The sequence below is a fragment of the Mytilus californianus genome, unplaced genomic scaffold, assembly GCF_021869535.1.
Source record: "Mytilus californianus isolate M0D057914Y unplaced genomic scaffold, xbMytCali1.0.p SCAF_12, whole genome shotgun sequence".
Classification (NCBI taxonomy): Eukaryota; Metazoa; Mollusca; class Bivalvia; order Mytilida; family Mytilidae; genus Mytilus; species Mytilus californianus.
Genome location: NW_026262604.1, coordinates 6,899,189 through 6,924,074, shown reverse-complemented (window position 1 = coordinate 6,924,074; position 24,886 = coordinate 6,899,189). Strand labels below are relative to the sequence as shown.

At 34.2% G+C, this 24,886-nt stretch overlaps 1 protein-coding gene across 50 annotated transcripts in view; it reads right to left on the bottom strand.

Annotated features, from left to right (window-relative positions):
• Positions 1-23,633, bottom strand: part of LOC127721288 (probable G-protein coupled receptor 139) — a 30,036-nt gene extending 6,403 nt beyond the window's left edge. For 48 of the 50 annotated variants that reach the window (XM_052227976.1, XM_052227971.1, XM_052227993.1 and 45 more), the window contains exons 1-2: positions 23,442-23,633; positions 325-783 (exon numbers count right to left, since the gene is read on the bottom strand). In XM_052227976.1, the coding sequence (XP_052083936.1) occupies positions 325-768 (444 nt within the window). In that variant the 5' untranslated portion in view covers positions 769-783; positions 23,442-23,633. Of the gene's footprint in view, positions 1-324; positions 784-12,848; positions 13,178-23,441 lie in introns of those variants that run through there. The other 2 variants (XM_052227981.1, XM_052227969.1) reach the window with 2 other exon arrangements.
• Positions 23,634-24,886: the final 1,253 nt, after the last annotated feature.

The window sequence follows — 24,886 nt, the reverse complement described above, 5'->3', positions numbered from 1 at the left end:
TTGTTTTTGTAAGCCTTAAATTTATTGGCACTGAGTGAAATATGAGAAAGATGGAGGTCTACCCATACATTTAAAGTAAATAAAATCCAACTTCCAACGTGTACCCATTTTATAGCAATGAGGACTGAAATACTAAACGCTGATACTTCTTGTTCGGTCTTAGTCGCGAGTTTCAGTGTGTACTAAGTTTTACGAACATAACACTCAAAATACTACAAAGATTATATACGAATATTTATGTTTAAAATATATTTAATAGTTCAAACCATAACAAAAAGGCAAGGCTTGTGCTGACAACTATAATTATCTTAAAGTGTAACTTACTTTTGAGTAACTGATCCAACAGACTTGTATATATCTGTCTACAGTGACGCCAACAGTCATCCATATACTAATGATAATCGCCAGGTAAAATATAGGGTACCCTACGTAAGAATAGAACATTCCATAAGAGTTATCCTTCTTGATATCTGGGTCCATCATTGCTAAGGAGTCGGTGAAGAAGAAAAAGATAAGGACACTCATGTCCGCTGCCGCTTGTGCTATCAGGTAAGTTCCGGTTGATGACCTAAGCGACTTCCGGTTCCAGATAATCATGGAGAGCATATTCCCGATTAGACCAACTACCACAAAGAAAGTACCAAAAACCACGCTGCTATACCAGTGCATCTCCTTGGCAACGCTGACCATATCTGCTGTGTTGTCCGTCTTAACCATCGACAGCGTTGTCGTGGATAGATTCATCTTGAGAGTAGATGTCCTATTCATGGTGTCTTATTTTACCTACAAATAAACATAAAATGAAAAAAGAAATCTTTGCAAAATTGGGTTCATTTTCATATCACATTAAAACCCTCAAGTCTTCATATTCAATTATTTTTTTTTATACTCGGCGTAAGACGCTATCCTACCATCCATATTAAATGAATATGAAGACTAGAGCGTTTTAATGTGATATGAAAATGAACCCGGTTTCGTATTTGACAGATGCTCTTATCCGTAATAAAAGTTGAGCTTGATCACAAGACAAAAAGACATGCTAGTCTACTCGGACACATTGTTCTTATTCCTAGTCAACAATTAGGGTCTTTACCGTTGTTTTTTTTTTACCTTACTCCTAAATGCCACGTGCTTAGCGGAGAAGCAGCACATACCAATTTTCAAGTCTTTGGTTTGACTCAACCGGGGGTCGAGCATACGATCTCACGGAATCGAGGCGAACATGTTAACACGAGTCGACCAAGGCGGTAATAATGTTCTGGAATATAGCTTTCAAAACTGCTTCTTCAAAAACTCGATCTCATATATAATTTTAACAATATTCTTGGAAATATGTTTTAAAAGGATATTTTGCACAAACTTTAGTCGAAACAACCCTATAAATAATTAATGTCTTTAAAAATCTGAAAATGAAACTGTTTTTCTTCTTCTTGGCCTGGTAAAAAACAAAAACAAAATTGCACAAGACAGGATGAAAATGAATATTCTGCAACACAAAATGCTGGAAACAAATGTGTACAAAAGTGAAAATAAGTCTTCGCGCGGAAAATATAAGCATGCGAAGCAACAGATGAAAATAAACGATCAATCCGAAAATAAAATCCTACGTTATAATTCAGAAATTCAATGTAGGTTTCTTCCTTAATATATAATTGTTACGATAATATATTTTATCCACATAGATAAATCAAGACCCTGTATTTATAAATTAACAGACGTAAGGGTGTTCCTTATTTTACACTTAAACTACGGAAACTCCGCCCCTTTTTACTTTTAAGTAGTATGCAAGAAGCATCTGAAAGTTACACGAGGGTCTGATAGGGGGAGAGGGGTCCTTCATTTCTTTTTTCTTAAACGTTTTTTTCACCATTTTCTCTAGTATTCTTTATTTATTTTGATCATTATTCTCTTATTATATTTAAGCACCCCATTATTCTCTATTCTTTATCTTTTTGTCTCGTTTTCTATATTCTTTATTTTTTTTGCCCTTTATTCTGCACTTTTTGACAATTATTCTCTATTCTGTAAACCCCATCCAGACCATCTTACATGTAGTATTAACTAATAGTTACAGTAGATACTATTTTTCATTTGATGATGGGAGTTTTTAACGACCTTGACTGTCTATGCAGCCCTCGCACGGTTGGTTAACCAATTTTTCATTTGAAATATTCTTTCTCTTTTCGGTTCTCTTTTCATACCAGCTTTACTCTGCGGTAATTTTGATTGGCTGGCAGATGATAAACATGCAACATTACTATATTATAATATATAATTTATTACGTTTGTCTCAAAATATTTATTGAGGAAGTATCCTTTCTATCTTAAATCTTTTTATCTTTTTGACACTGGTTTGAATAGCTACAGTATCTTAAATTATTTAAGAAATGTACTAAACAGAAGATGTTATAACAGTATGGGTCGGATTAGAATATCTCAAAAGTGATCACCCTGAGACTAAGTGATCTCTGAATTTTGTAATACTTTAACTTCGAAAATATAGACTTGCTTCTCATAAAAGTGTGCCACTCAAGCTTTCCCTTCCCCCTCCCCTAACTCATATGAATACACGTTAAAAAGTATTTACTTAAATGCTTAAGCTGATGAAGACTAATAAAAAACTGGAAATGTTTACTTTATTTATATTTGATGAGTTAAAACTCAAGTTTTGTGCTTTTTTTCTAAAAGTCTTCTGCGTCTAATACATGCAGCAGAGGTGACCCAGTGTATAAAGTGTTATAATAATAAGATGTGATAATTATTGCCAATGAGACAACTATCCACCAGAGACCAAATGACGCAGATTTCAGCAACTATACATCACTGCATCGTCTACAACCATGGGCAGTGCCTATACCGTACAGCAAGCTATAAAAGGCCCTGACATGACAAAATGCAAAACCAAAGGCCAGATTTATATACAAAACAATAGCCGACAGCCAAGTATAGAAACTAATATGACATGGATTTGTTAAAAACATAAATAAGAATTAGACGTATTTACTGTAAACTTGAAAAAGAAAGCTTATATATAGACGTAGATGTTTGTTCAAAGATGTTTGAATAGATAGAACCTTTGTCACGCCGTTTCATATGAAAATCTATTTAATAGATCAACCGCAAACGGGTTCTAAATTAAGAGTTGTGTGTGCATGTTTTTTTTATCTTTGCTTATACAATTTTTTAATACTAGAGTAGTTCCAGTACGGTGTCAATAGTGGTAAGTTGCATTTGTTTTCCGGAACGTCATCAAAATTTTACGGAATAATATCAAATTTTGATAAGTTCCATACGTGCGAGGAAAAATGCATATATAATTTAGAAAAGAAGTGATGTGGTGTCAATACACCTTATCGCTATTTTGTCCACATTTACTAGACATGTTTAAAATTTTGACGTCACAATAGAAAATGTCCGACGCCACAAACGAAAAGTTATTGTTGTATGACGTCAATAGTTCAAGTGTCGCAGATTCTCAGGTCAAGTGTCGCAGATTCCCAAATAGCGATAAGATCTATAGTTTTGTATGAAAACTTCCAATAGGCGCGTAATCTGAGACCAAAAGATTATTTATTAGTCCCAGTTGTAATATAGTAGTATTTGTAACGTACTGTAGCTACTTGCAGGATATTAATTGATAACAAACGAAAACAGCATCGTAATAGTTAACTCAAGCGCACCTTACGCTTAATGCGGATTCATTTATTTTCGCAGGTTCCAGTTTCGTGAATAGAGGAAAATTGTGTTTTCGTGGATATTTGATTTCGTGGTTTTGCCGAAGTCTTCATACAAGCCTATAAAAAATTTAGACTTCGTTAAACTTTAGAATTTGTGGTTCACCTTTACCCACGAAATCCACTAAAACTGGTACCCCAAGAATAGTTTTTTTTATAATAATTATTATTATTATTTACAGTGCTTATATAGCGCTTATCTAAATAAACATTACTCTAAGCGCTTTACAGTGCATAAAAAAAAAAAAAAAAAAAAAAAAAAAAATGAATCCCAACTTGTCAAAAAATTATTCAAGTATACAAGATACGTTTTTCAGCTAACATTTGTTGTATGTTTTATTGTTTCTTTTGCTTATTATTATTCTTATTTAAATTTTTAATTTTTTAATATTATTTGTTTTCATTCCATTGTTACAACCGAGCGTATTTTGGAGTTGGAATTTCAAGAAAGAGGATTATTATAAGCTATGCATATCTTGTTACCGAATCCTATTCATACACTTTTAACTTAGTATGATGCTATATGTAACTATCACGAATAAATATGTTTGAGCTAACAGGAATGAAAAAGGATGGACATTATGTATTATTCCACGATAATACAAAAAAACCTTGACGCTCTTGAACTCTCCCAATCTTACATATTGAACCAAAAATGCAATTACAGTACCTCATCTTTTATCAGATAATGAATTTCCAACGGTATACACAAACGAGTGTAATAAGCACTTTTGCCATACGTAATCGATTCAACGGTATACTTATACACGGTGTAATTAGCACCTTTGCCATATGTAATTGATTCAACGGTATACTTAAACCTGGTGTAATTATCATTTTGCCATACGTAATTGATTCAACGGTATACCAAAACCCGGTGTAATTTGCACTTTCGCCATATGTAATTGATTTAACGGCATATCAACACTCGGTAGTCTTCTTCGAATGCCAACATTTTATATGTTACCTATTCCTTGTTATATAATAACAATAGGTGTTTTTATAACTATGTAAATGTTTTTATAAGTATTTAACTGTTAAAAATAATTAGTGAACTTGATAAAATTGCAACATTTTATCACTTTTTTATAGAAAAAAAGTAGATTTTGGGGTTTAAATTATAATGAATTTTAAAGAAATAAAGAAAATAAAAACATTTTTATACGACCGCAAAAAAATTTTTGGGATCGTATAATGGTATGATGTCGTCGTCGTCGTCTGTGTCGTCGTCCGAAGACATATTGGTTTCCGGACAATAACTTTAGTTTAAGTAAATGGATCGCTATGAAATTTTTTATGAAGGTTCAATACCAAAAAAGGAAGGTTGGGATTGATTTTGGGGATGATGGTCTCAACCGTTTAGGAATAAGGGGCCCAAAAAGGGGCCCGAAACAAGCATTTTCTAGTTTCAGGATAATAACTTGTGTATAAGTATTTCGATTGCTCTGAAATTGTACCACAATGTTTAATACCACAAGTAAAAGGTTGGGATACATTTAAGGGTATATGGGGCCAACAGTTTAGGAATTAAGGGCCAAAAAGGGGCCAAAACAAGCATTTGTTCTAGTTTCCAGACAATAACTTGTGTGTAAGTGTATGGATCTCTCGGACATTGTACCACAAGGTTCCATATTACAAAGGGAAGGCTGGGATTGAGTTTGGGGTTAATTGCTCCAAACATGTATGAATTAGGGGCCAAAAAAGTGCCAAAAACAAGCATTTTTCTAGTTTCCAGACAATAACTTGTGTGTTAGTGTATGGATCTCTCTGTACTACAAAGTTCCATACTACAAAGGAAAGGCTGGAATTGAGTTTTGGGGTTATTGCTCCAAGAGGGGTTTCAAAAAGTAGGGGGGGATTTTTAAGGGATTCATACTTTTTTTTCAAAATTTTTTAAATTTCGAATTTTTGAAAAGTTTCACGAAGAAATCTTCAATTGCACAGTATTGCGAAATGGATTTATAAGATCTTTGACCACATTTATTTTGTGTCAGAAACCTATATTATGCCAAAAATTTGATCACAATCCAAATTCAGACAGTATCAAGCTTGAATATTGTGTCCAAATTTGCCCCAACTGTTCAGGGTTTGACCTCTGCGGTCGTATCAGGCTGCGCTCAGCGAAGCATTTTATTATTACTTTTCATTAAAAAATAAAGATATTTTGGAAATGGAAATGTTTATTAACATAAGACTTATTAGAAATATTAAAGAAATTTTAGTTAAATACAATTAAAAAAAACGAAAAAAAGGATATTAGAGATTTATTTAATTCTATATCATTTTAAATATTTCATTAGTTAATATGAACTATATGAAATATTCAATTGAACAATTAATTAATCCTGATATTCAGCACCCACTTCAACTTGAGCCACTTGACAGCAGCTTCTACTCTTTATGGTGATGGTACCTTTTACAGTTGTCCCTCTACTTTTTACCAGTTATACACCCTACATAGCTTTGTGGATGGAGCTATGTACCCACTTGTCTTTGCGTTACTACCAGGAAAAGACCAGGCAACCTACATCCGTTTCTTCCAACTACTTAAAGATTACTGTCAACAACACCAACTGCAACTTCAACCAGAGACTATAGTACTTGACTACGAGACAGTAGCACACAATGCAGCATCCACAGTGTTTCCTGGCATCACCAAGAAAGGTTGCTTTTTCCACTATACCAAGTGTATCTGGCGGAAAACTCAAGAGTGTGGCCTGCTTTTTCCATATTCGAACAACGAGGACATCCACAGACTGGTGAGAAGAGCAGCAGTTCTTCCAATGGTACCAACTGAGGAGGTGGATGACGTCTGGTTTCAAGCTCTCCAAGACTTAGAGGCTGCAGATACCGACATTACCGCAAGATTTACTGACTATGTGACCGAGTACTGGGTAGAAGGCAACCGTCATCTGTGGAACCATAACAACACTGTAGGACCAAGAACAACCAACAACTTAGAGGGGTGGCACTCAAATATCAAGAAAATCATCCAGACTCCACATCCAAATATCTACAAGTCGATCGAGCTGTTACAACGCCAGGAAGCTGCTCCAGATGTCAAATGCTTCAGGATGCTGCCGGTGGTAAACGAATTAACAGAAAAAGAAAATACAGAGAAATTGAGACCAGACTCGGTAACCTGAAACAGCGACACGCCAACAGAGAGATGACAACTGTACAGTTTGCAGACTCAGCATCGTATCTTTTACACTTGTAATAGACTGTTAAATGTGAAAAGTGCTTGTATAAACTATTCAACAATTGTTATCAGATCACATATGTAGTGCTTTTTGTCAATCTGCTAAATTTTTGCTTATGTTATATGTATTGTTTTCTGTGTGCTCTGTGTACAAATAAAAAATATATTATTCAAAATTGATTTTTTTCTTCTTTTATGCTACGAAAAAAGTATGAAAATATCTTCCACAACTCTATAAAGTTTCAAGAAAATCCTTAAAATAGGGTAACAAGAATTCAGATGGGTTGCGAACATAACAAACACCTTAACAATATATTATGAATCACTTACAATAAAAAAAAAAGGGTGTAATATTATAACCAAGAAAAATATCCTGAACAACTGAACAAAATAAAACATAGTAATCTAACACGAGATACAAAGTTTCAAGAAATTCCATCAAGTAATATGGGAGGATATTACAACACACACAATTATAGAAATATTGAAAAAAACATCAAAGTCCAAAGAGTCTATTGTAGAATTTGTGCAAACTGGAATTCCTGACAATATGCACATGTTGACTTTGTGATGCAACACTTTTCAAAGTTTCATTTTAAGAGAATCCATATTTGTTCAAAAAATGATTTTTAACAACTTGACCGACATGAGCTAGATTTAGCTACCTGTAATTTACCTATCTGTTTAATTAGTATGATTGTTTTGCTAAGCATGCACTTTTGTTGTGATAACTACTTACACCTATTCCTTGAACGCCAACATAATTTTACAGGTAAATTGTCGGTAGATCAAAGGATGTTGGCATTCAAGGAATAAACCGATTAAACAGTATACTTAAATCTGGTGTCATTAGCACTTTTGCCATACAACGTTGATCGCACCTCGTTGTCTTAATTGTTCGGATTGGCTTATTATATGGACATCGTTGTCTTAATTGTCCTGATTGGCTTATTATTATTATTTTTACATATCATTACCACTATTGATAAGAGATAAAGTAATGTAATTAAGTGATATTCAGATGATGAGTCTGTTGTTATCTACCTATCCTTATAAATCAAATTATTTACGTACATTCGGAAAATATTGGAAAAGGAATAGTGACTCGTTATATCGTTATAGCGATTTTTAATACCACACAGTTTTATATGAAAACGAAACCTTTATTCACATTCGGGTGGCATGCACAAACACCAGACATAATCAAAAACAAATAAGTCTGTAGTAGAATAAACCATGCATAACAATTCTGATGATTACAGAGTCGAAATATGGGAGTGTCTTTCTGATGATAACTGAAAATCTAGAGCGAGTCGAAATGTAAGATTGTCTTTCTGATGATCACTGAAAATCTAAAGAGAGTCGAAATGTAGGAGTGTCTTTCTGATGATCAGTGAAAATCTAGAGAGTCGAAATGTAGGAGTGTCTTTCTGATGGTTTCTGAAAATCTTGAGAGAGTCGAAATATGGGAGTTTTTTGTTTTTTTTAAGACCAGGTTAATTTAGGAATCGTCGGAATGGTGGATATGAGCATTTTTTATGATTCTTTCGATGAGTCAGTGTGTTCACGTTATGTTATAATTTGTAGTTAACATTTAGTATATTATTTAAATTTTTAATTCTGTTTTAACAGTCCATTTGTGCACAAAGATTTTTAAATTCCTGTATAAATTCTCAAACATTTTGCACCTTTTTGTTGATTTCGAAAGTAACTTCCAAAATAAAGAGCAGCCTTATAAGCTCAGTTTCATTGATACAGGTTAATTTCCAAGTATTGATAGTTTTCAAAAATACCAAAGGGACATTCAAACTCATAAGTTGAAAATAAACTGACAGCGCCTCGGCTAAAAAAGACAAAGACAATTAGACAAACGACAGTACACAAAACACAACATAGAAAACTAACGACCGAGCAACACGAACCCCACCAAAAACTAGGGGTGATCTCAGGTGCTCCGGAAGGGTAAGCAGATCCTGCTCCACATGTGTACACATTTCAAGTGAAGTAATTTGAGTTGGAGTTATTTCCCATGGCCACCATGTTGGTGATGAAACTAGTTGGTTTTTTTTTCATTTGACTACCAAAACATCAAGTACAATCAAGTATGATAAGAGATCCTTACTAGATCGTAATGCTGAAATATATAAGGTTTAGACAAATAAAAACTGTTCAGAAAACAACTTCTTGTAAAGTCTAGCGCGGTCAGCAAAACAAGTTGAAGTTGGCTGATTTATGAAAGATATTGTGCACGATGACCTCAATGGCGGCGAAGGGAAGTACCTCTTGTTCAAATTAGATCATTTGAAAACTGTCTATAAGGATGTTTGCTACTCTTGTTTTGACTTTTTGTCAGATATTCGGAAACCTCTGGTGTTATGCCTATAAATAATTTTGCCCTGCTAACCTCAATTTTTCTTTTCATAATTTTATTACATAGTTTAAAAGGCTATTTTTGAAAATCTTAAAAAATCCTTAATATTTTTTTATAGTTTTTGAAAGAAAAAAGGTGTCTATGTTAAATATATGAAAAATCTAGAGAGAATCGTTTCCCGCCAATTTTCGATTGATTATATCTCAAAACCAATGACACGGACCCTTCATTTTTTCTGCTTTTTAATACTATCGATTCATAACAGTCTTTTTAAAAAGCTTGTTTTTTTAAACAGAGGGGCGAAAATCCTAAAAACGAAGGCCTTTAACCGCCACAACCACATTTTCTTGCATTAAGTGAAATGAAATGGCTAATGTGTGTGCATATCTTTCGAAAAATTTAGAGATTGTCACAATATGTTAGTGCTTGTATATCGTTGCAATCCCCTTAGTAACTCTTACATGTCCATATTTAGTATGCAATCAATTTGTGTTGTTAGGTTGCTGTTCTATTAACGTTTACAAAGGCAATGAGTTTTTACAACATTCATATATACGCCATTGCAACAGCAATCCAACGAATCAATAAAAAACCAAAAGACAACATATGTTTTTTTTAAAGTATATATTCTTTGTATTGATACTTGTATTAATTCAATGTACATGTATTACTAGACCCATTTACGTCTAATTTCGAAAATTAAGAAAGGGCCTCGGTGGTTAATGATGTACTTAGGTGAAATTAAAAAAAAAATCTAGAATTTAAAATTGATATTATAAGTCAGAAGAGCATTAGTTAAGGAACAAATTAAGCTAAAAATATTGATAGGTTATGGAGCTCCTTTTCGAGATATTTAATTTTTAAAAATGGCGGGAAAAGGCTGACTCGGACTTTTACCTTATATTTGCATTGGTATTATTTGGGTCTCAATCGAAAGAAAAGAAATCTAGAATCTACTTAAATTTTTGTAAATGACCTTTTATGAGCTATTGAAGTCTTACATGAAAAGAAAAATGGGTGTTATGGGGCAAAATATTTTACCCTGTATCGTAGGAAAAAAATCAAGGACTCCGAAAATCTGACAAAAAATCCTAAACCTGACCTAAGTACATCCTTAAGTGGTCTACGTAGTTCATCTACAGTGGTAACAAGTCTGTCAAAACAGAGGCTGTGGGTTCGAATCCTAATCATGACAGTTGCGTTCGATTGTGAATTTAAATGACTAGGAATGCCTGTTTTTCTGCCAAAAGTCGGTAGTGCTCTCTGGGCACTCCAGCTTCGTCCACATATGAAAAATGGTTGCCATGAAATATCCAAGAGTGCTGAAATTGGCTTTAAACACAAAAATCGATCAATCAATAAATTCAATGAATAGAATTACAATTATTTACGACATTTTATTTCTACTTATTCGCGACGTTCTATTTATACTCTTTTTACGACATTTTATTTTTACTTATCGCTATTTTATTTATTATACATCTGTTTTTTAAGACATTTTATCTTTACTTAACGCTATTTAATTTATACATCTGTACGGCAATTTATGAATAAACGATGGATCACTTCTATGTTTAAACTACCTTTTCCGATCGGAAGTCGTTCCGAAGTACTATCATGGGAGTTTTATCGCTACACTTAATTCATCACTATTACTTCCTCTATTGGTCAATAGTAGGGGGTTCAACGGAAGGTGAAAAGGTGGCGTGTTCGTCGGACAGTTATAAAGTGAAGTGTTTATCCCATCTTGACATTATAAGGCTTTAAAATAAAATAAAGGGGTATAATTGCCAATGAAGCATCTTTCCACAGAGACCAAATGACGAGGATGTTAACAACTATTATAGAGGACTGTACGGTCTTCAACCATGAGCAAAACCATACCGCATAGTAAGCAATAAAAGGCCCAGAAATGACTAATGTAAAACAATTCAAACAAGAAAACTAACGGCCTGATTCATGTACAAAACAATAAACGAAAAACAAATATGATATACAGCAACAAACGACAACCACTGAATTGCAGGCTCCTGACTTGTGACAGGCACATTTAGTTTGTGGCGGGGTTAAACATGTTTGCTGGCGCCTAACGCTCCCCCTGACCTGGGACAGTGGTGTAACAGTTCAACATAACAGCGGCAAGGAAGAAAACACACACACACAAATGTTACACTATATTAATCTAAACTAAACTTGTAATTATGTTGGTTCATGTCTGTCACATTTGTTTTTCGTAAATTGTTTTGTTATAAATTAGGCCGTTAAGGGAATTTTATATAAAAATTAGGAGATGTGGTATGATTGCCAATGAGACAACTATCCACCGAAGTTCAAATGAAGTGGATGCAAGCAATTATAGGCAACCGTACGGCCTTCAACAATGAGAAAAACCCATATCGTATGGTCGGTTATAAAAGGCCCCGACATGAAAAATATGAAACAATTCAATTGAGAAAACTAACGGCCTAATTTATAACAAACAGTTGATAGCCGACTTTACGGTATGGGTTTTTCTCATTGTTGAAGGTCGTACGGTTGCCTATAATTGCTAACATCCATTTCATTTGAACTTTGGTGGATAGTTGTCTCATTGGCAATCATACCACATCTCCATTTTTTATAAGCATACAGTTGTATGTAAATATTCCACATAAATCATTCTTGTTTAATTTTTATATGGAAAACTGTTGACTTTGTCGTACTAAAAATATTATTTTTCATTTTGTTACATTCAAACAGATTTTGTACGCTAAAAATGACTAAAAACTGCAATTTACAACGGACATACCGATCCCAAACCGATATTTTGTTGGAAAAAAACTATTCATTGTCCATTGCTTTATGATTCAAACTAATTTATTTTTATTACAGACTTCTTTCGAGGATGTTTAGCTTTTTTCGCACTGACGCGGCGTTGAGCAATCACCAAGCAATTATTCAATCCTTCGAGATACATTTTAGAAAAAAAACATGTACAATTTTCAATCTTGTACAAAAAATAATATTCAACAGCATATATAGCAAAAACTTTATAAAACAAAATAAAAACTTAATAATTTCTTTTTTTGGCATGTAAATCATATAGATTTGTGAAAACAGTAACACAAAAAGAAATAATCAAAAAATAAGGTAAACATATCCCTAAAAAGTAAGAAGCCTACCAATAATTAAACATATACAATAGCTATATCCTCAGTTATAATGCCCGTTTAATGAAGGATACTATTTGAACTATCCATGATAACATTTCTGTTTCATAGATTGCTATCATAATGTATATGAAAATGTCGATTTATTTTAAAGAACATCATTAATACTCTTGAGTAATCAAAGCCAATGAATTTCTTCGACATTCCGATTCTGTTCCCCTAAGTCAAACAAATACACGAGAATTTGACCATACCTGTTTACGCGTGAAAAAATTAAACAAACAAACAAAAATGTTACGGGGAATAAAGAGATAAACAAAAATAAAATTACAGGTGTAGACAAGTTTGTGATAAAAAGATTTGAAAAAAAAACATACAAAAAATCAACTTACGTTGAAATCAGGTTGTCCAACTCTTAATGATTTCCCCCTTCAAAACGAAGATCTCTCTAATTTCTATTCGGGCAGCTAAAATCGTCTCTCTTCTTCCAGATATAAATGATTTCCCCCTTTACACACACTATCTTTCCAATATCTACTCTTGGCAGTTGAAATCTATCTTACCTTTTTTATAATTTTCCCTTTGTTTAAATACAATCAATGATAATTGTATAGATTTTAAGTTGTCTAAGTAGAGAAAATTCAGCCATCATTTAATTCGCGAACGTTGATTGGTTGTTAAATACGGATGTTGTGTTCTGATTGGCCGATGAAAGATAAAAGGATGATTTTTTTCCGGAAAGGATTGCAATAGTATTACTTAAAGTATTTTTCATAATTTTGTTTATATATATATATATATATATAGCCTTTAATTGAAGGATTGTTAAATTGTTGAAATTTGTTCATAATTTTGTTTATATATATAGAGCCTTTATTTGAAGGATGGTTAAATTATTGATTTTTTGTTTGTTTATATTCTTTCCAAAAATTTTCTTTTCAGTTTTGAAATAATATACATATTTATACCTGGGACTATTCTACTAATATATTTAGTCCCAGATCATACCTACAGTATGTACAATCCAATTTATACACACATAATTTCGATTTTTATTTTTTATTTTTGATATATGTAGGAATATCATCTTCAAATGGCTAAATCACTTCTTGTTTTGCGTTCGAAGTTGAAGGATGTTAAAATTCATGGTTTTATGAAATAATAAGTATATTGAAATCTGATTGAATTACGGATCCTGTGTTCATGCTTCGGTTACGGGGATCAGACAGATTCTTCATTCTTCTATTTGTTATTTGTGAAACTATATATTTTCTTTATAATTCGCCGTTTCAGAATCTAATGAATTATGGGTTATATTTTCACAAGCTTTCACCAAAACGTTGTGATTGGCTGAGAACGTCATAAACAAAGGGAATTCAACCAATGACGTGACGTTATTTTCCTTTTGGGAACGAACAATGAAATTACCCACAATCCTATAAATTCTTAAACGGCGAATTACGTTAGCCAAGTGGCCAACTTCCGAAGCAAGGTTGTCGGCTCTCCGAACTTTCCCGAAGTCCTGCGTATAACACTTTTTACATTGATTGCCGAGTTTATGAGCTTAAGTCCTTGCTTGGAAGTTGCCTAGTGGCGGGTTCAGGATTTTTCGAAAAGGGATTTGGGCTAGAGTGTCCAACCGAAAAGCGTCGTCTTAAAAGTGGTTAATCCTGGAGTAAAAAATGAGGAAAATATTATAAACATAAATTGCCGGCCATATTGAAGTCCCGGGCCATCCACTCGCCCCTTCCTGGATTCACCCCATAGTCAATCATTATAAATTCTGCCTCCTCTCAGATCCTCGTAAGTTGCCAGGCGGGTTCTGTCCCTTGCAACATACGGGTAACTGAGTCACCCATGTTGTCTTTATATCTGTCAGAGCCAAATAGATAAAGGAAAGGGAGCCAATCTTATTGGGTTGCTATGTTAATGTTTAATGCATACAAATGGGTAGGGATGGGATTCCTTCATTCTGTATTCTTCAATTTTTTAGGTCATCTTTCTCTATTCTTAAAATTTGCTGCTCATTATTCTGCAATTTTAGTCCATTATTCTCTATTCTGTAAACACCATCCAGATCCTCATATAGCGAGAGGTTTTTTTTTAAGTGAGAAGCGAACGTGATTTGGACAAACAATAGTACACAAAACACAACATAGAAAACTTAAGACTGAGCAACACGAACCCCACCAAAACTGGGGGTGATCTCAGGTGCTCCTGAAGGGTAAGCAGATCCTGCTCCACATGTGGACCATTACGTCTCAGCAAATGCAAAATTTGACGTTATACAACATAAACGTTTTGCTTTGCGTCCATCGGTTAAATACCTTTACTGATAATATACATAAATTAATAGGATAAATTAATAAACGAATACCACTTTATCGAGTCACGAAATAATTATTTTGCACAGTTAACGCTTTGATTTGCATCATCATCTCCATTTGTCACCTAATTTGACAGATGTTCAAGTTATTTAAAGGCCCGTTCGATGATCTCTGGAACATTTGTACGTAAAAACAATTCACTACAAAACGATTTAAATAAAGATAAATCAGGAACGAATTGAAGTGAAGTGAAATACGTATTACATTGACAAATTACAAAACCCTATAAGCATGTAAGAACGCGCAAAAAAATCAAATAAATTATAAAAACGTTCGCTCTAATCGGCGAATTTATTTTTCATTTTCGCCCCTTCAACCTGATCCTTTTGTCAACAAATAATAGAATAACTTGCGTAACTTGACCCGTGTTGATCCAACAGGAAGGGAAATAACTCGTACTTATCATCTAGGAGTTAAAACTGATCAGATAGAGCTCCATATAACGTTTGGTTTGTAAGTGAGTATCATTCTCCGAGGGTACCACCATGTACCCTGTGACACGGTCAGAGTTTTATTTTCTTACACAACAATTGAAACTTTGATGTCGTAAAACGCAAAGTCGCGTTTGAGCGAGATCTTACGTGAATTTCAATATTTCTTTGAAATTCTAATAGCTTAGAAGTCATTCAAGCATTAACGTTTTATTTGTCTACCGATTTTGGACGCATAACAATACACACATGAATGCATCGATGTTCTTAATATTAAGACGACTTCCGAAATACTGCAACGATATTATTACTGGTGTATTCATTCATGATTATTTGTTACCCCAAGCAATATGGGTATTCTTTATGAATGTTTGATTTAATCTGAAAAAGGAAGAACTTACGGAAAGCTTATCTTTACATGTTTCTTTTATTGATAATTAATGTCATTAACACAAATGAATTTTTTGGTTTGCGATATTTACATATCTTTGATGTGCATAGATGAGAACATCGGAAAAGACTCAAAATCTCTTATGTATAGGGTGTTAGTCGGCGATTTGCATGTTTCAATGTTTATTGCTTGTTAATGTCCCGTGGCAAATATTTGACGTATTGATTAGAGAAAAAGATTTTAAAAAATACCACACCGTAAATAAACATTTTTGAAAACTAGGAGACGCTCGGATAATTTTGTCTGCCATTGAAAAAATGGCGTATTTTAGTTTGTTTCCGTTTTAAAATCGGTGTAGAGATAGCTGAATTCAGGAACGAAGTAAATTAAATTAAATTGACAACGGACAAACGGCAGAAACAACAGAAGGAACAAATCACACGTTTAACAAATCTCAATAATCGAGCGTGTTCTCAATTGGCAAATTAGAAATGTTTCTATCTACTACAATATTTTACCAGATGTTCCTTCTCACAATTTATACAACAAAAAAGTCCAGAGATAACCCTCACCCTATCATATAACAAAAAAGTCCAGAGATAACCCACACCCTATCATAAAACAAAAAAGTCCAGAGATAACCCACACCCTATCATACAACAACAAAAGTCCAGAGATAACCCACACTCTTTCATACAACAACAAAAGTCCAGAGATAACCCACACTCTATCCTACAACAACAAAAGTCCAGGGATAACCCACACCTTATCAAAAAATAAAAAAAGTCCAGAGATAGCCCACACCCTATCATACAACACAACAGTCCAGAGATAACCCAAACCCTATCATACAACAAAAAAAGTCCAGAGATAACCCACACCCTATGATACAACAAAAAAGTTCAGAGATAACCAACACCCTATCGTACCACAACAAAAGTCCAGGGATAACCTACACCTTATCATACAACAAAAAGTTCGGAAATAACCAACACCCTAGCATACAACAAAAAAAGTCCAGAGATACCTCACACCCTATCATACAACAAAAAAGTTCAGAGATAACCCACACCCTATCGTACCACAAAAAAAGTCCAGAGATTACCCACACCCTATCATACAACAAAAAAGTCCAGAGATAACCCATACCCTATCATTCAACAAAAAGTCAAGAGATAACCCACACCCTATCATACAACAAAAAAGTCCAGAGAATACCCACACCCTATCATACAACAAAAAAGTCCAGAGATAACTCACACCCTTTCATACAACAGAAAAGTCTAGAAATAACCCACACCATCTCCTACAACAAAAAGTCCAGAGATAATCCACACCCTATCATACAACAACAAAAGTTCAGAGATAACCCACACCCCATCACACAATAAAAAAAGTCCAGAGATAACCCACACCCTATCATACAACAAAAAACGTCCAGAGATAACCCACACCCTATCATACAACAACAAAAGTTCAGAGATAACCCACACTCTATCATACAACAAAAAAAAGTCCAGAGATAACCCACACCCTATCATACAACAAAAAAAGTCCAGATATAACCCACACCCCATCATACAACAACAAAAGTCCTGAGATAAGCCACACCCTATCCTACAACAAATAAAAGTCCAGAAATAACCCACACCCTATCATACAACAAAAAAGGTCCAGAGATAACCCACACCCTATCCTCCAACAAAAAAAGTCCAGAGATTACACACACCCTATCATACAACAAAAAAAGTCCAGATATAACCCACACCCCATCATACAACAAAAAAAGTCCAGAGATAAGCCACACCCTATCCTACAACAAATAAAAGTCCAGAAATAACCCACACCCTATCATACAACAAAACTGTACAGAGATAACCCACACCTTATCATACAACAAAAAAGTCCGGAAATAACCCACACCCCATCATACAACAACAAAAGTCCAGAGATAACCCACACCCTATCATACAACAAAAAAGTCCAGAGATAACCCACACCCCATCATACAACAATAAAGTTCAGAGATAACTCACACCCTATCATACAACAACAAAAGTTCAGAGATAACCCACATCCTATCCTACAACAAAAAAAAAGTCCAGAGATAACTCACACCATATCATACAACAAAAAAAAGTCCAGAGATAACCCAAATCCTATCCTACAACAAAAAAAAGTCCAGAGATAACCCACATCCTATCCTACAACAAAAAAAAGTCCAGAGATAACCCACACCCCATCCTACAACTAAAAAAAGTCCAGAGATAACTCATACCCTATCATACAACAACAAAAGTTCAGAGATAACCCACATCTTATCCTACAACAAATAAAAGTCCAGAAATAACCCACACCCTATCATACAACAAAAATGTACAGAAATAACCCACACCTTATTATACAACAAAAAAGTCCGGAAATAACCTACACCCCATCATACAACAACAAAAGTCCAGAGATAACCCACACCCTATCATACATCAAAAAAGTCCAGAGATAACCCACACCCTATCATACAACAATAAAGTTCAGAGATAACTCACACCCTATCATACAACAACAAAAGTTCAGAGATAACCCACATCCTATCCTACAACAAAAAAAGGTCCAGAGATAACCCACACCCTATCCTACAACAAAAAAAAGTCCAGAGATAACTCACACCCTATCCTACAACAAAAAAAAGTCCAGAGATAACTCACACCCTATCCTACAACAAAAAAAAGTCCAGAGATAACCCACATCCTATCCTACAACAAAAAAAAGTCCAGAGATAACCCACATCCTATCCTACAACAAAAAAAAGTCCAGAGATAACCCACACCCTATCCTACAACAAAAAAAAAAAGTCCAGAGATAACTCACACCCTGTCATACAACAACAAAAGTTCAGAGATAACCCACATCCTATCCTGCAACAAAAAAAAGTCCAGAGATACCCCACACCCTATCATACAACAATAAATTCCAGATATAACCCACACCCTATCGTACAACAAAAGAGTCCAGAGATAACCCACACCCTATCATACAAAAAAAAAGTCCAGAAATAACTCACACCCTATCATACAACAACAAAAGTCTAGAAATAACCCACACCATCTCCTACAACATAAAGTCCAGAGATAATCCACACCCTATCATACAACATCAAAAGTTCAGAGATAACCCACACCCCATCATACAACAAGAAAAAGTCCAGAGATAACCCCCACCCTATCATACAACAAAAAAGGTCCAGAGATAACCCACACCCAATCATACAACAAAAAAAGTCCGGAGATAATCCACACTCTATCATACAACAACAAAAGTCCGGAGATAATCCACACTCTATCATATAACAAAAAAGTCCAGAGATAACCCACACCTTATCATACAACAAAAAACGTCCTGAGATAACCCACACCCTATCATACAACAACAAAAGTCCGGAGATAATCCACACTCTATCATACAACAACAAAAGTCCGGAGATAATCCACACTCTATCATACAACAAAAAAGTCCAGAGATAACCCCCACCCTATCATACAAAAAAGTCCAGAGATAACGCTCACCCTATCATACAACAAAAAACGTCCAGAGATAACCCACACCTTATCCTACAACAAAAAAGTCCAGAGTTAACTCACACCCTATCATACAACAACAAAAGTCCAGAGATAACCCACACCCTATCACACCACAAAAAAGTCCAAAGATAACCCACACCCTATCATACAACAAAAAAAGTCCACTGATAACCCACACCCTATCATACAAAAAAAAGTCCACTGATAACCCACACCCTATCATACAACACAAAAGTCTAAATCCACATAACCCCACTAATTCAGTTGATATACTCCTCTGATCTACAAGAGCTACACAAGAAGGAGAGATCGATTACAGAGAGGAAATGAAATTAACATGAAATATCTAGAGAACAAAATATGGTTTCTAGAGGAGAATATATGGTTTCAATAACATATACGTTTCTTTATCATTTGACAATCACTTTATTGCCCGGTGCCTAATCTAACTGGTAAGAAATTTGTAAAGGACTGCCAAGGATCTTCCAACAAAGCTAAACTCTTTAAAGGACAATAAATATAAAAATAAGACGATGTGGTATGACTGTCAAATTGAAGAGACAAATATCCAGCAGAGACCAATTGACTTTGATGTACGTAACTATAGGTCACCGAACGGCCTTCAACGAATTGCAAAACCCATACCGTACAGTAAGCTATAATAGGCCTTGACCAATTGTAAAACAAACCAGACGAGAAAATCTACGGCAAGATAACGCTACCATATAACTAGAGACAAGTGCTAAATAGATTCCCCACTCTAGACATGCAAATCATAAGGTGGTTTGGATTAATAAGTTTGACGGAAATTTTCTTAATTCAATGAATGTTGTAATAAATCAAACTATCGACATACAGGAATTGACCGCACGGTAGATGTAAAAATTCCTTACATGCTACAACTCAATATTATCAAGCTGCAGACCAAATATAAAAATTTCTTTCCAAAGAAGTCAAGAAAAAAAGCGACGCAGGTAAGAACCTTTGTGGGCTTAACCCCAGCCCCCTCCCCCCACCTAAATTGGGCAAGCAAAAGTTCGCCACATTCCAAGTTCAAAGGCTCATAACTCATGAAATTCTGTTGTGGAGTTTAAAGGAGTTGCGATGATAAGAACAGGACGGACTGATAGACTGACGGGCCGACTAACAGACGGACGGAAGGACGGGCGGGTGGACAGATGGGCTGATGGACGAGTCAATAACATTATACCATACGCAACGATGGGTATGATAAGGAGAAGTGGTATGATGGTCAATGAAACAACTATCCACAAGAGACTAAAAGACGAAGATGTAAATAACTATATGTCGCCGACGGTCATCAACAATGTGCAAAATTATACAAAATTACGATTTGCAACACAAATTTGAATACAAAATATAGAAATATATCATTACTGAACATCTGACAATATTTCATTATAGAAATTTATCACGAAAGTCAACTTCCGCCACGGAAGATATCTTTCGGAAGTTGCCTTATAGATTTTGTTATGATAATACAATTAAATTTAATGATCAGTTTGATTTGAGTTTTATGAGAGATAATGAAAAGCAGATACTTTTATCATGACAAATTCGTGCAACAACATGCTAGATTTTAAATCTAATAATTAACACAGTTTTTTTAATAGAAAAATATTTAACATATTTTCAACAAGACTTTTTGTTTAGAAGTAATGATGAATAAGAACTAGAAAACAGATTATATTACATCATATTAATAAATGTTATCGATATTAGGACATACACAGCTATTTTTGCGTGTGTACTTTTTTAGTACTTTAACTTCAATTGATGATTGTGGGTTGCTTAACGTCCAGTGGCAAATATGTCCAGGACGATTTGTATTTTCGAAGAATTGAAAAGCTATATAATCTAGTACTTTTATTCGAAATTATCGAACTATTTCAATACCAACATTTCACAGTACTAGATGTGTACTTTAAGTTGTAAGTAACAGTTTTATGGTTTTATGAGGGTCTGGATGGAGTCCTTCATTTCAGTTTTTTTATTGTTTATGCCATTTTTCTTTATTCTGTAAACCCCCATCCAGACCCTCTTTTATACTTTTAATGTATAAATCATTTAAGGTACAAAAAAAGTATTTTGTACCCGTCCAGTACATTTCAATTCAAGTCACAATTTAAGTAAAAGTTTCCATTTTTTAGTAGAAATGAACTACTTTTAATATAAAAAATAAGATGTAGTATGCCAATGAAAAAACTCTCCACAAGAGACCAAATGACACAGAAGTTAACAGCTATAGGTCACTGTACGGCCTTCAACAATGAGCAAAACCCATACCGCATAGTTGGCTATAAAGGGCCCGAAATGATAAATGTTAAATAATTCAAACCCGAAAACTAACGGCCTGATTTATGTACAAAATAATGTACGAAAAACAAATATGATATACAGCAACAAACGACAACCACTGAATTACAGGCTCCTGACTTGGGACAGGCACATACAGAATGTGGAGATGTTAAACTAGTTTGAAGGCGCCAACCCTCTCCCTAACCTGGGACCATGGTGTAACAGTACAACATCAGGACAAACTATACAAATCAGTTAAAAAGGGCTTAACTCATCAGATAGATACAAAGCAGAAATACATCTAACAAAAACACAGAGTGGACGTGACAGGGTACTTATACATCCTCACAACAAAAAGACACTAAGTACAGATCTGAGAGTACTCGCAGTTACTGACAGCTAGTTCAAAGCCAATAACAACTAATAAAAAAATCATGCATCCTAGACTAAAATATCAATCAGTACACATCCAACATCCAATGGATTTAGTGTAAAGACGTCAATAATGGTCTGAGAAAAATATGATCTTGTGCAATGCCAAGAAATAGGTATCGACAGATTGTAGAGCCATGAATGTGCATATGTATATACATGTAAAAATGATATTTAGTTTGATTTTAATTTACTGATAAAAAAATCAATATGTTAAGTACTTTTATAGTACTTCACTACGGAAAAACAAAACAGGTACTTCAAATTTGTAGGACAAATCTAAAACTGTAAAGTTATGAATAAAATAATACAATAGTTTGAAAGTACTAAATCCATTGTGATTATATCATTATGTATAAAAATAAGAAGATGTGGTATGATTGCCAATGAGAGACCAAATAACGTAGAAGTTAACAATTATATATGTTACCGAACGGTCTTCAACATTGAGCAAAAACCCATACCGAATAGTAAGCTACACACGAGAAGCTACATTATGGTACAGTACTCTGAAGTTAAATTTAGTAGGAAACAAGAAAATGTGCTAATAAAACAATATTGAATAACATACCGACCGCATTGTTAATTCAAAAAAAGAGAAGTCAATAAAAACTGACAAGACCAAACGTTCGACATTATCAACTAACAGAACGACTGGAAAACAACTGTCATATTCCTGAATTGGTTCAGGAATTTTAAAAAGAAAATGGTGGGTTAAAAATAGTCTTAGAGTTAGGTACACCTCCAACTTGCATTTTGTATGACAGTTGACTATATTTCCGTTATATTGACAAATAAGGGAGCTACCATTTGATTTTTAGGGGGGGCTAGGATGAAAAATTGTGTCCTGCATTATTTTTTAGTTGTAATCTCGGTCCTGCCTTTTTATTTTTCACTTTGTTCGGTCCTGCCTTTTTTTTTTATTAGTTTATCCTGACTTTTTATACATTATTTGTCATCCTGCCTTTTTTTTTACCAAGTTGCTCATCCTACCTTTTTTTTTTACTCAAAACATCTGTCCTGCCTTTTTTTTCAAATTTCATCCTAGCCCCCCCCCCCCCCCCCCCCCCCCCCCCCCCCCCCCCCCCCCCCTAAAAATCAAATGGTAGCTCCCTAAACTCATCATAGATACCAGGATTAAAATTGTGTACGCCAGACTACAAAAGACTCATCATTTGACAAAAATAGTGTAAGCAACCCATACAGACATAATTATTGGTTAACGTGACAATAGTTGGGATCCAGAAGACAAAATTGTGTAAACATGCATCATAACTAAATAAATAATAAAAACTACAAACAAAACAATCCTCAAGGATTGAAAACAAATTTAACAAAGACGCAAACAAAAAAGTTTTTATAATTCAATGATAGAAATATATAATAAAATATAGTAAAATATTTTTTTTAGTAAAAGTAGCTGTGTAAAACAAAATATAATACATACGGTTTAGTTGAAGAGAAAGCAAATATCAATGGAATCCACGTCCGTTGAGATATATATTTATATATACCCTTTTTCACTCGCATCTGAAGAGAAAATGTGCGTAATTATATTAAAAAGAAATTGGGGTTTTTTTAATAGTTAAAAGTAAATTGCGTAATTGTCATCTGATAACTAGTCCGTCATTTCTTTATAAACATCTCGTGACCAAATACGAAATTACGATTTCTTAATTGTCATGATTGATGAAAAGGGGATTTCCGGATAATTATGTTTCGTCATTATGGAGCCCATTCCTCATTCCTATCGGATGTATTATCTTATGTTAAGTGCATACATTCATTTATTATGTTTAATATAAAATAAAACGTAGATTTTGTTATGATTATTCAAGTTAATTTAATGATCAGTTTGAATTGAGTTTTATATAAGACTGTTTTGCCATAGCGGATACTATTCTCATGACACAATCATTGGCGGATCCAGGGGGCGGGGGTTCCAAGAATTGGAACACCCCCATTTTTCTAATTTTTTTTTAATTATGTGAACGTTTCATGGTGTTTCTTTGGTTGGAACCTACCCCCTTCCAAAATGGCTGGATCCGCGCCTGACATAATCGTGTTCAACTTACGAGTCTGTGTGCTTTGTTGTGAATACTTTAAAAAACTCTTGTCGGGGGACGGATTGTTGAATTGTAGGAATATTTCATGTTCATCCAGTATTTTACTACTCCCGCTTTTTTACCATTTGTGTCATGTATGGTTTTTGGTTAAAACAGCAAAGTAAGATCTAAAAAATAAGTCGAAAATCGTCAGTGATCCTTATTGTGACAAATTTTACCATTTTTGTTTTTAAATTGGACAATCATCTTGCAAATTATAATAGATCAAAAGAATCTTTAACATAAAAAATGATCGCTAGACGAGTTTTTTCAGAATAAGACGACATGGCCGAAATCATCAGTCGAGTTTCCATACAAGTTATGATCATTAAATGATGATGTTTACCCATGAAATCCGTAGTAATGCTATCAACTAGAATTTACGCACTACTTTTTGGGTTTTAATGCCGTTTACAACCGAGAAATCATATCATCCTACGCTTGCGCAAACTTAACGCTAGATTTCACAATTTTTGTGATTTGGTTAATACTATAACAGATATAGAGAAACTCAGAACAGCAAAGATTAGTTAGCTCTCGAATAAGTAAAATAGACGAAATCATTAGTCATCTCAATCTGTTAGTAATGACTACCCTTACTGATTAGTCAATATATACCAATTGATGTCTTATAATCATAGAATATTTAAGAGATAATCTAAAACTTTGAAAGCTACAACGAGACCACCGAGTCGGTATATCACAAATGACAAATTACATTCACAGATATCATATAGTGTAGTATATGAATGTATTATAAAGCTTTTGATTTGCTTGATTGTTGGTT